The following is a 12,300-nucleotide window of genomic DNA, read 5'->3' as shown; positions in this document are numbered from 1 at the left end:
TGATGAAGATTTCACAACCTCCCTCGGCAATTTATTCCAGTGCTTAACCACTCTGACAGGTAGGAAGTTTTTCGTAATGTCCAACCTAAACCGCCCTTTCTGCAATTTAATTGCTTCTTGTCCTATCCTCAGAGGTTAAGAAGAACAATTTTTCTCCCTCCTCCTTGTAACAACCTTTTATGTACTTGAAAACTGTTATCATGTCCCCTCTCAGTCTTCTCTTCTCCAGACTAAGCAAACCCAATTATTAAAATATTCCCTCATTGGTTTTCTAGACCTTTAATCATTTTTGTTGTTCTTCTCTGGACTTTCTCCAGTGTGTCCGCATCTTTCCTGAAATTTGGCATCCAGAACTTGACACAATACTCCAGTTGAGGCCTAATCAGCATGGAGTAGAGCGGAAGAATTACTTCTCATGTCTTGCTTACAACACTCCTTCTAATACATCCCAGAATGTTGTTTGCTTTTTTTGCAACAGTGTTACACTGTTGACTCATATTTAGCTTGTGATCCACTGTGCCCCCAGATCCCTTTCCACGGTACTCTTTCCTAGGCAGTCATTTCCCATTTTGTACGTGTCCACTGATTGTTCCTTCCTAAGTGGAGTACTTTGCATTTGTCCTTATTGAATTTCATCCTATTTACTTCAGACCATTTCTCTAGTTTGTCCAGATCATTTCGAATTTTAATCCCATCCTCCAAAGCACTTTCAATCCCTCCCAGCTTGGTATCATCCGCAAACTTTATAAGTGTACCCTCTATGGCATGATCTAAATCATTGATGAAGATATTGAACAGAAGCGGACCCAGAACCAATCCCTGCGGGACCCCACTTATTATACCCTTCCAGTGTGACTGTGAGCCACTGGTAACTACTCTCTGGAAACCATTTTCCAACCAGTTATGCACCCACCTTATAGTAATTCCATCTAGGTTGTATTTCCCTATTTTGTTTATGAGAAGGTCATGCGAGACAGTATCAAAAGTCTTACTAAAGTCAAGATATACCACATCTACCGCTTCCCCCCCCATCCACAAGGCTTGTTACCCTGTCAAAGAAAGTATCAGGTTGGTTTGACACTATTTGTTCTTGACAAATCAATGCTGACTCTTGTTTATCACCTTATTATCTTCGGTGTTTGCAAATTGATTGCTTAATTATTTGCTCCATTATCTTTCCAGGTACAGAAGTTAAACTGACTTGTGTGTAATTCCCTGGGTTGTCCTTATTTCCCTTTTTATAGATAGGCACTATATTTGCCCTTTTCCAGTCTTCTGGAATGTCTCCTGTCTTCCATGACTTTTCAAAGGTAATTGCTAATGGCTCAGATATCTCCTCAGTCAGCTCCTTGAGTATTCTAGGATGCATTTCATCAGGCCCTGGTGATTTGAAGACATCTAACTTGTCTAAGTAATTTTTGACTTGTTCTTTCCCTATTTTAGACTCTGATCCTACCTACCTCATTTTCACTGGCATTCACTATGTTAGACATCCAATCACCACCAACCTTCTTGGTGACAACCGAAACAAAGAAGTCATTAAACACCTCTGCCATTTCCACATTTTCTGTTATTGTCTTTCCCCCCTCATTGAGTAACAGGCCTACTCTGTCCTTGGTCTTCCTCTTGCTTCTAATATATTTGTAGAATGTTTTCTTGTTTCCTTTTGTGTCCCTAGCTAGTTTGATCTCATTTTGTGCTTTGGCTTTTCTAATTTTGTCCTTACAGACTTGTGTAATTTGTTTATATTCATCCTTTTTGTAATTTGACCGAGTTTCCACTTTTTGTAGGACTCTTTTTTGAGTTTTAGATCATTGAAAAGCTCCTGGTTAAGCCAAGGTGGTCTCTTGCCATACTTCCTATCTTTCCTACGCAGTGGGATAGTTTGCTCTTGTGCCCTTAATAATGTCCCTTTGAAAAACTGCCAACTGTCTTCAATTGTTTTTCCCCTTAGACTTGCTTCCCATGGAATTTTACCTACAAACTCCCTGAGTTTGCTAAAGTCTGCCTTCTTGAAATTAATTGTCTGTATTGTGCTGTTCTCTCTCCTACCATTCCATAGAATCATGAACTCTACCATTTCATGATCACTTTCACCCAAGTTGCCTTTCACTTTCAAATTCTCAAGCAGTTCTTCCCTATTTGTCAAAATCAAATCTAGAACAGTCTTCCCCCCTAGTAGCTTTCTCCACCTTCTGAAATAAAAAATGGTCTCCAATACATTCCAAGAACTTGTTGAATAATCTGTGCCCTGCTGTGTTATTTTCCCAACATATGTCTGGGTATGTCTGAAATCCCCCATCACCACTAAGTCCTGTGCTTTGAATGATTTTGTTGTTTAAAAAAAGCTTCATCCACCTCTTCTTCCTGGTTTGGTGGTCTGTAGTAGACCCCTACCATGACATCACCCTTGTTTTTTACCCCTTTTATCCTTACCCAGACCAACCTAAACTACTTTTGCTGCTAAACCCATTTTTTTCTTGTCCTATCCTCAGAAGTTAAGGAGAATATTTTTTCTTCCTCCTCCTTGTAACAACCTTTTATGTACTTGAAAACTGTTACCATGCCCCCACTCTGTCTTCTCTTCTCCAGACTGAACAAACCCAGTTTTTTCAAACTTCCCTCATAGGAAGATTTCTAGACCTTTAATCATTTTTGTTCCTCTTCACTGGACTTTCTCCAATTTAGAATCATAGAAGATTAGAGCTGGAAGAGACCTCAGGAGGTCATCTAGTCCAACCCTCTGCTCAAAGCAGGAGCAACCCCAACTAAATTGTATCACATATCACAATTTGTCCACATCTTTCCTGAAGTGTAGCATCCAGAACTGGACACAATACTCCAGTTGAAGCCTAACCAGCACAAAGTAGAGTAGAAAAATTACTTCTTGTGTCTTGCTTACAACACTCCTGCTAATACATCCCAGAATAATATTTGCTTTTTTTGCAACAGTGCTACACTGGTGACTCATTTAGATTGTAATCCACTCTGATCCCAAGATTCCTTTCCACAGTACGCCTTCCTAGGCAGTCATTTCCCATTTTGTCTGTGTGCAACTGATTGTTCCTTCCTAAGTGGAATACTTTGCATTTGTCCTTATTGAATTTCATCCTGTTTACTTCAGACCATTTCTTTGAGTGCTTCTTGCCCCTATCCCTGCCTTCATGATGAAATTAGGATTCAGTATTTGCCAAATTCCAAAGGCAAAATATTTGGTACTCAAATTTCGAAAAAGTGAATATGGTATGTACTGTCCCTATTCAGGAAAAACAGTGGGCAATATTGTTGAACAGAAGCTGTCAAACAGTAAAGGAAAGGAATGTTGTAGAATTTCTCAAAGCACAAAAATGTCCTACTTGTGATCTGTCCAATAGGGAGATCTTATAATGTCAGAATGAGAAACATTCCAACGTGTGGTGTCTCTTTTTTGTGTATCCACAGGGGCCTGCAAGTACTGCTCACGCCTGTTCTTGCAAACATTCTTGAAGCAGATCAGGAAAAATGCTGGGGATTTGACCAGTTTTTTGCAGAGACCAGTGACATACTCCACCGAAGAATAATTCATGTCTTTTCACTACAGCAAATGACCTCACACAAAGTTTATATTCACAGCTATAATACGTAAGCATTCTTTCCATATTTTCACTATTTCTGTCTTATCCAGGCAAATAATGCTGTGACCTCAGATCACATCAGTTTGACAGATTCAGTAGCCATTCCTTGACAGTTACCTGGTTGGGGAGAAGAGAAATGCATGATGATGATGATGTGTGCTGCAAGCCTGTAAGGCCTTCCTATGTCAAGCACTGTGTGTGTGTGATATATATATATATATATATATATATGCTGTGAATAGGTGTACATTATTTTTTTTGTTCTGGCCTCTTAATGGTTTGTCCCTTTCTTTTTCTCTGTGATTCAGCCTTTGGCAACAGTGCCCAAGTACTATGTTCTCGAAGAAATTGTGACAGGGCAAGGTCCCGCTCCTGTCTTCTGCTGTGTCAGACTATATGGAGACTTTCAATTGTTTTTCACCACAGTGTAGTTTATTTAAATTGCTTTCCCCACCACCTTTAGAGATCTCTACACCATATTTACAGCATCATATTACACATATATCACCCCTCTGCTGAGGAGACAGAAGAGATCTCTCTGTCCCAAGATCCTTCTTAGTTCTGGCTCTGTTAGCCTATATCTCCCCACATTGGTTCCTTCCTGTGGTTTCTTCTGTGTTCTGCATTAATGTGCCAATTAGCTCATTAATGCTCTCCCAGCTCATTTTAATCCACTGGTTAGGCACAGTTAGGTCCATCCAGGGGGAATTAATTGATGTGGTCAGAGTGGTGACTCAGCTGTTTTGATCCCAGCACTCTGTCACAGGAATCTTTTGTAATACTTCTCTTTGATCAGTCTTACCATTTTTAATTAGATTGCTTTTCTGTTTTGTATTTGTATCTCTTTGACTATACGCCTTAACATGCCAAAAACATGTTGGTGCTGTACAAGAGACAAATTGTAAACTCTTCAGGGTAGGGACTTTCTTCAATCTAAAATATTTTAAAGATATGAAACTTTTTAAAGGGTCTGTTTTTGTTTCTTCTCACAGTGTCATTGAGCTCCAATCTAGCTTTTCATAGAATCATAGAATATCAAGGTTGGAAGGGACCTCAGGAGGTCATCTAGTCCAACCCCCTGCTCAAAGCAGGACCAATCCCCAATCAAATCATCCCAGCCAGAGCTTTGTCAAGCCTGACCTTAAAAACTTCCAAGGAAGGAGATTCTACCACCTCCCTAGGTAACGCTTTCCAGTGTTTCACCACCCTCCTAGTGAAAAAGTTTTTCCTAATATCCAACTTAAACCTCCCCCACTGCAACTTGAGACCATTACTCCTTGTCCTGTCCTCTTCTACCACTGAGAATAGTCTAGAACCATCCTCTCGGGAACCACCTCTCAGGTAGTTGAAAGCAGCTATCAAATCCCCCCTCATTCTTCTCTTCTGCAGACTAAACAATCCCAGTTCCCTCAGCCTCTCCTCATAAGTCATGTGTTCCAGACCCCTAATCATTTTTGTTGCCCTTCGCTGGACTCTCTCCAATTTATCCACGTCCTTCTTGTAGTGTGGGGCCCAAAACTGGACACAGTACTCCAGATGAGGCCTCACCAATGTCGAATAGAGGGGAACGATCACGTCCCTCGATCTGCTCGCTATGCCCCTACTTATACAGCCCAAAATGCCATTGGCCTTCTTGGCAACAAGGGCACACTGCTGACTCATATCCAGCTTCTCATCCACTGTAACCCCTAGGTCCTTTTCCGCAGAACTGCTGCCTAGCCATTCGGTCCCTAGTCTGTAGCTGTGCATTGGGTTCTTCCGTCCGAAGTGCAGGACCCTGCACTTATCCTTATTGAACCTCATCAGGTTTCTTTTGGCCCAATCCTCCAATTTGTCTAGGTCCCTCTGTATCCTATCCCTGCCCTCCAGCATATCTACCACTCCTCCCAGTTTAGTATCATCCGCAAATTTGCTGAGAGTGCAATCCACACCATCCTCCAGATTATTTATGAAGATATTGAACAAAACCGGCCCCAGGACCGACCCCTGGGGCACTCCACTTGACACCGGCTGCCAACTAGACATGGAGCCATTGATCACTACCCGTTGAGCCCGACAATCTAGCCAACTTTTACCCACCTTATAGTGCATTCATCCAGCCCATACTTCTTTAACTTGCTGACAAGAATACTGTGGGAGACCGTGTCGAAAGCTTTGCTAAAGTCAAGAAACAATACATCCACTGCTTTCCCTTCATCCACAGAATCAGTAGTCTCATCATAGAAGGCTATTAGATTAGTCAGGCATGACCTACCCTTGGTGAATCCATGCTGACTGTTCCTGATCACTTTTCTCTCGTGTAAGTGCTTCAGGATTGATTCCTTGAGGACCTGCTCCATGATTTTTCCGGGGACTGAGGTGAGGCTGACTGGCCTGTAGTTCCCAGGATCCTCCTTCTTCCCTTTTTTAAAGATTGGCACTACATTAGCCTTTTTCCAGTCATCTGGGACTTCCCCCGTTCTTCACAAATTCCGCTTCTACTGTTCCTTAAGAAAAATCTGTCTTTTTATCATATGGATTCTTAAAAGGGCTGGATAACAATATTTGTAACTGGTTCAGACCTATTTTAGTATGTATATTCTCATGCTTCAGGGTGTCAGATCATCACCTGCAGGTGTCATGAAGATTTGTTCTGTAATGCACAGCACTGGACAATTGACTAGGTCAGCGTTTCTCAAACTGGGGTCCATGAGGGTACTCCAGGGGGTCCACGGGCCCCACCGATCAACTCCTCCCTCTCCCTCCCAGCACCTCCTGCACTCCGGGGAACAGCTGTTCAGCAGCGTGCAGGAGGCTCTGGGAGGGAGGGGAAGGAGCAGGGACAGGGTGCACTCGGGCTAGGGGGCAGAATCATGTTCAGGGCTGCTGGTCCCACTGATCAATTCCTCCCCCTCCCTCCCAGTGCCTCCTGCACACGGGTGAACAGCTGTTCAGTGGTGTGCAGGACGGGGGGCAAGGATCGGGGATGGGGTGTGCTTGAGGGAGGAGGCAGGGAAGAAGAGGGGCAGGGGTGGAGCAGAGGCGGGAAGAAGTGGGGCGGGGTGGAGCCTTGGGGGAGGGAGGAAGGAAGGTGGAGCCTGGAGCTGAGTGGAGGACCTGGGGGTCCTCAGAAAAATTTAAATCAAAATGCGATCCTCGGGTTGTTAAAGTTTGAGAACCGCTGGACTAGGTGATAGATTATGGCCAGTAAGTATTATTGGCCACTGTTGGAGGTAGGATACCAGAGTTGAAGAACTGATAGTCTCTAGTACAACAAATGCTTTATTTCCTGGTCACTAGTACTCCATCATCTGCACTGGCTACCTGTGAGTTTCTAGTTTGCATTCAGGGTGCTGGGTTTGATATGTAAATGCCCTAAATGTTCTGTGACTTCGCTTCTTGAGACACTGCCTCTCTCCTTGTGCCATACTGCCACACTTGCGATCAGTAGAGCTGACTCCGTCAACTTAAGAGAGGGACTGAGAGTAGAGTGTTCTCTGTGAGAGGTTCCGAGCTCTGGGTTAGGCTTCCGTCACTGGGTCCAAAGTCACCCTATTTTATTGCCCTTCAAAACATATCTATTTATGCAGGCTGTTGCAGAGATGGGCCTTTGAGAGAAATCAGATGTGTGGAGAGGAGTTTGGTTTTCTGCAGGCAATTTAATTTTATTTTTGTAATTTATGCAGGAGTTCCCAGAATCTTAGGTAGGCTGCACACTGCTTATTATTTGTATAAATCTAATAAGTTATATAGGAACAAAACCAATACTTAATTCACTAAATATAAAAGTTATATTTAAAAAAACCTATGAATTGCACCCTGTTGCATTTTAGTGAATTTGATCTGATTGTTTCCTAAGTGTAATGTTTTTCTTACAGAGCTGCCATATTTCATGAATTGGTCTACAAACAGACAAAAATAACTTCTCAGAACCAAGAAATGATATACGAAGGCCGCCGTCTAGTACTAGAGCCTGGAAGATTGGCACAACATTTTCCCAAAACCACTGAAGAAAATCCTATAATTATAATAAGCAGAGAGGCTGCGAGCATCGTAGGATTAATCTATGAAGAAGGTATGTTAAAGTCTTTTCTGACTGTTGTTAAATAAACAAGATTAGGCTGCTTATAAATGTTCTTTGAAAATAGGATTGATTACTGAATATTTCTGACCTCTGATAAATATATTAAAATCTTGGATCAAGAGTTTGTGCATATTTAGGCACCTAAACAGGCCTGATTTTCCTAAGTGCTGAGTATCCATCGCTTCCCATTGACATCAATAGATGCTGCTGGGTGCTCAGCACTCGGAAAAATCAGGCCACTTATTTTGATGCTTAAATATGCATTTAAAATCTAATTTTAGACAATTTTTTTTAAAAGTCCTGGTCCCTGAGCATTAATATAGGTAGGATTTAGTAATTTGCATAGAATTCTACAATCCTTTTGTGAACCACAATATTTAAATAAGTTGAAAGGAATTTTATAAAATAGCACTCCTAACTAATGTTGTTCTAATTTCCAGTAATATCTGGAAATGCAAGTGTTCTTGAGCTCTGATTAATCTTTCTAGTCTTTTAACAGAAGCAGTTCTTACTAAATTTGATGTTTCACTGAACACATAAAAGAAATGTTTCTAAACCAAAACTTATATTGTGTATTCACTAATGTATTACAGACTTATTACATATGAAATATAAAATAAAAGTCCATCTCTTATGTTTCAGTTTCACTTCCTAAAGTACATCAGCGCTATGACTTGGACAGTGATGCCAGTATGGCTAAAGTGAGTATTTATTTAATTAGAACGAGAATTAAATTGCTATCTCAAATAAACTAAAGCTACCTAATGCTGAATTGAATAATACCAGCCATCTTGTTTGTTTTTTTAATGGTCATTGCTTTTATAAATGTGTGTGTGTGTGAGGGTAACAAATGACAAATATGTATATTAGCTCTTTCTCTCAATTAGTACCTTATATTTATATTAAACTATGAGTTTTAAGTGGCTAATGATTGTAAATTGCTTTGAAGGCAAAAAGCATTATATAAGTGCTGTGCATTATTATTCCTCATCTGCATTTTGCTGGTTGTGATTTTCCTGAGGGGAAGGTCAGTGCTGAAGAAATTAAGGACCAAATCCCAAAATCATTGCTCAAGCAAAACTTGCATTGAAATCAATGGGAGTTTTTCCTGAGAAAGGACTGAATTAAGATTTATTATACTACAGTGGGTTTCAACCTTTTTTCATTTGTGAACTCCTAAATATTTTAAAAGGAGTTGCAGACCCCTTTGAAAATCATAGACGGTCTGTGGACCCCCAAAGGTCTGCAGACCACAGGTTGAAAACCGCTGTTATAGCAGGTTTATATGTCTAATGGATTTATACAAGTTGAGTTCATTTACAGTGAAAGAAAATGTTTTCCTACCCTCCCCACTTCAGTTTTTAAGAAACATTTGCTATAATATGCAATACAGTGCATAGTTAATGGTAAGTGAATATTTAAAGGGTAAAAAAATCAATTAACTGGTGGTCTTTCATAGTCTTATCCTAGACAAAATAAGAATATTTGAAAGTTAAGGTTATTGCAGAAAATCATCTAGCCTTATACAAAAATATTTTATTTAAAAATATCCTACAGGTTAGATAACTTTCAGATAAATAAGTTTTTAATCTGAAAAGCAGAGGTGAAAGTAAGCCGGTACGCCCAGGTGCGCCATACCAGGACCAGCTTTCCCAGAGGGCAATTTAAAGTCCTGGGATAGCAGCAGTGGGGCTGTGGCAGGGATTTAAAGGGCCCCGGAGCTCCAGCCGCTGCTACCGCCCCAGCCCTTTAAATGTCCACCTGCTGCCGAAGCCCTGGGGTAGCGGCGGCGGGGCTCTGGTGGGGATTTAAAGGGCCAAGGCGATAGCGGCTGCTGGAGCCCCAAGCCCTTTAAATCTCCACCTGACCCCTGCTGCCCAAGCCCTGGGGTAGGGGTGGGGGGGCTCTGGTGGGGATTTAAAGGGCCCCGGAGCTCCAGCCGCCACTACCACCCCGGGCCTTTAAATCCTCGCCGGAGCTCTGCTGCTGAAGCCCTGGGGTAGCGGCGGCTGGGCTCCGGAGTGGATTTAAAGGGCTAGGGTGGTAGCGGCGGCTGGAGCCCCGGGACCCTTTAAATCCCCGACTGAGCCTGGCCGCCGCTACCCCAGGGCTTGGGCAGCAGGGCTCAGGCGGAGATTTAAAGGGCTTGGGGCTCCGACAGCCACTACCATAGCGGAGCCCCAGGTCCTTTAAAGCTCTGCCAGAGCCCCGGGGTAGCGGTGGCAGCCGGGAGCCCCCAGGGCTCCTCAGTGATTTAAAGGGCCCAGGTCTCCGCTGCAGTAGCGGCAGCTGGAGCCCTGGGCCCTTTAAATAGCGCCTGAGCCCCGGGGTTCCCAGCCGCCTCTGCAGCTGGTAGCTCGGGGGTGATTTAAAGGGCCCTGGGCTCCCAGCTGCCACTACTGCAGCTGGAGCCCTGGCCCTTTAAATCAAGACTTAAAGGGCCTGGGGATTTAAGGCCCTGCCTCTTCCGGTTGAGGCCACGCCCTCTGCTCATGACTCCGGCGTATTGGTAAATCCTCTAAGTATTTATCATAGTCCATGGCATAAGTAGTAAGCTATGAGTAATAATATCAATAACTTTTAATTAAAAAAAAAGTTAAACTAGCTTCTGCTTGAGATTTTGTTTAGACGTATATCTACCTAGAATTCCAAGTGTTAAAACAAAGTTTGTAAGCAGAATTGGGTGGATGCCAAAAAATGGGACCCTACAATGAGGCCCTACAATTTTGAAAATGTATTATTTTTAAAAAAATTCTTTACATTCCTATACACTACTGAATACATTTACTTGTAACTTTCCAGAAAATTAAATCTGAACTCCCAAGAGTATGTGGTATAACTTTGATTATGACAGACTTATTTTCATGCCTAACAAAGACAGTGAAATTTCAGTGTAATGGAAAACTCATCTTTGCTTTAACTATGCTGCCATAATGAGTATGTGGATTCCCCCCATACACACTAATTTATGGACAAAGTTACCCCATTTTGTGTTACCATCTTCATGTTCTAATTTCTTCTAATATTAATCAATGTTGCTTTCTTGTGATCCATTGACTAGAAACAAACTACAGTGTTGGGAACACTGAATTAGTACTGACATTGTTTATTTCTCTGTCAGGGAGTAACAGGTGTTGTATGCTATGCCTGTAGAGTTGCCAATGCTTTGCTGCTTTACCAGGAATTAATGCGAAAAGGAATACGATGGTTAATGTAAGTGATTGGTTGAATTTTGTTGGGCATGGTTTCTTTACCAGACTTGTTCTGGTCGTTCACACCTTGCATAATTTTGTGGGCTTCCAATGACTTCTGAAGCTTTCTTCCTTCCCCTCGACCATGAGTATGAGTCGACTTTCACAGTCTCTCAAATGTTTCCTTCTCCCTCATCAGGGGAAACTCTGAAGACCCAGTTTCTGAACACTAGATCCTAGGTATCCATGTTATTTAGTTTAATTGGCTCCTACAGAAGTTTGGATAATTTTAACTTAAGTATAGTGTCGGAACATATGACCAGCATGGACAAATAATTAATGAATTTCAAAATTTTAAATAATGATTTTGGTAGTTCATGTTGTTAATAAGATTGTGAAAGATCTCTCTAGCTACTAAACTATTACTGAAGTAATGTCCGCCAGAACATTGGAATAAAATTTTATATGACAATAATATGTAAAATCTTAGAGATATTGCTCTTCATTATTACCAGCCATTATTACTGTAGGCAAAGATATGTGATGATAAGGAAGTGAAAACTTTTTTTTGATAGACTGATGCTATTCTTTCCAGTGAAATAATCAGGGAAGACTACAATGAAACGGTGCACAAAAAGACAGAGGTTGTCATCAAGCTGGATTTCTGCAACAGGAACATTGAGATAGCTGGGAAAATGTGAGTAGAAACACTGTATTGTTTTTTGGAAGTAAATACATTGCACTGCCAGTGGATACTGGCTGAATGTGTAGTTTTTTCTTCTCAGTGACAGCTGTATTTAAAGATAACTTTTTTTTACCATGTGTCTGCACACAAAAAAGGTTATTACTTTTTAATTACAATTGTTTCACCGATGGCAGTGGCCTAGCACCAAGTGAGGACAGGAGTGGTCTTGGACCTCACTGAATGTTGTTCCTTAATTTAGTGGAAAGGAGAGTAACTGTTGAATAGTGTGTATTACTCTTCTCTCCTTCCCCCCTCCCTGCCTGAGTTCTCTTGATGGCTTAGGGAGATACAGTAAAAGGTAGGACAAATAATCTAGTAGTTCAGTCATATGGTAGTGGCTAAAGCAGTAAGCTTGCCCTGCATATGATTTTAAAGATGAATAAAAGTGTTATGAAAGCAGGTTGTTAAAGACCTGGGCTCCCTGCTGCAGAGAGTGGATTTTAACATTGTAATACATGATTGTCTTTAATATTTCTATAAATATGACAAACAAAAAACTACATTAAAAGAACATTATTAACGTTGCAAGTCAAGCATTCACAAGTTAGGAAATGCCAGAGTTAAGATTGCCTGTGTAGGTAAACTTGAGGTTGCATGCCTTAACCATGACACCATCTTACTCTTCCTGCAATCTCCTGTCTCGTTCACTACACACCCTTCAAAGTCTGCTACAGAAGAAGCTGGGAT

The 12,300-nt window shown here is 41.5% G+C and overlaps 1 protein-coding gene across 10 annotated transcripts in view; it reads left to right on the top strand.

Moving 5' to 3' along the window:
• TBK1 (TANK binding kinase 1) overlaps nucleotides 1-12,300 on the top strand; it is a 59,259-nt gene that overhangs the window by 30,303 nt on the left and 16,656 nt on the right. For 8 of the 10 annotated variants that reach the window (XM_043548456.1, XM_037887352.2, XM_037887333.2 and 5 more), the window contains 5 exons: nucleotides 3,442-3,621; nucleotides 7,472-7,668; nucleotides 8,320-8,378; nucleotides 10,799-10,890; nucleotides 11,464-11,565. In XM_043548456.1, coding sequence (XP_043404391.1) covers nucleotides 3,442-3,621; nucleotides 7,472-7,668; nucleotides 8,320-8,378; nucleotides 10,799-10,890; nucleotides 11,464-11,565 — 630 coding nt within the window. The remainder of the gene's footprint in view (nucleotides 1-3,441; nucleotides 3,622-7,471; nucleotides 7,669-8,319; nucleotides 8,379-10,798; nucleotides 10,891-11,463; nucleotides 11,566-12,300) is intronic. The other 2 variants (XM_037887369.2, XM_043548469.1) reach the window with 1 other exon arrangement.

Source organism: Chelonia mydas, chromosome 1 (genome assembly GCF_015237465.2).
Source record: "Chelonia mydas isolate rCheMyd1 chromosome 1, rCheMyd1.pri.v2, whole genome shotgun sequence".
Classification (NCBI taxonomy): Eukaryota; Metazoa; Chordata; order Testudines; family Cheloniidae; genus Chelonia; species Chelonia mydas.
Note: the sequence above shows the minus strand (reverse complement) of the source record. Positions and strands in the feature narration are given on the sequence as shown.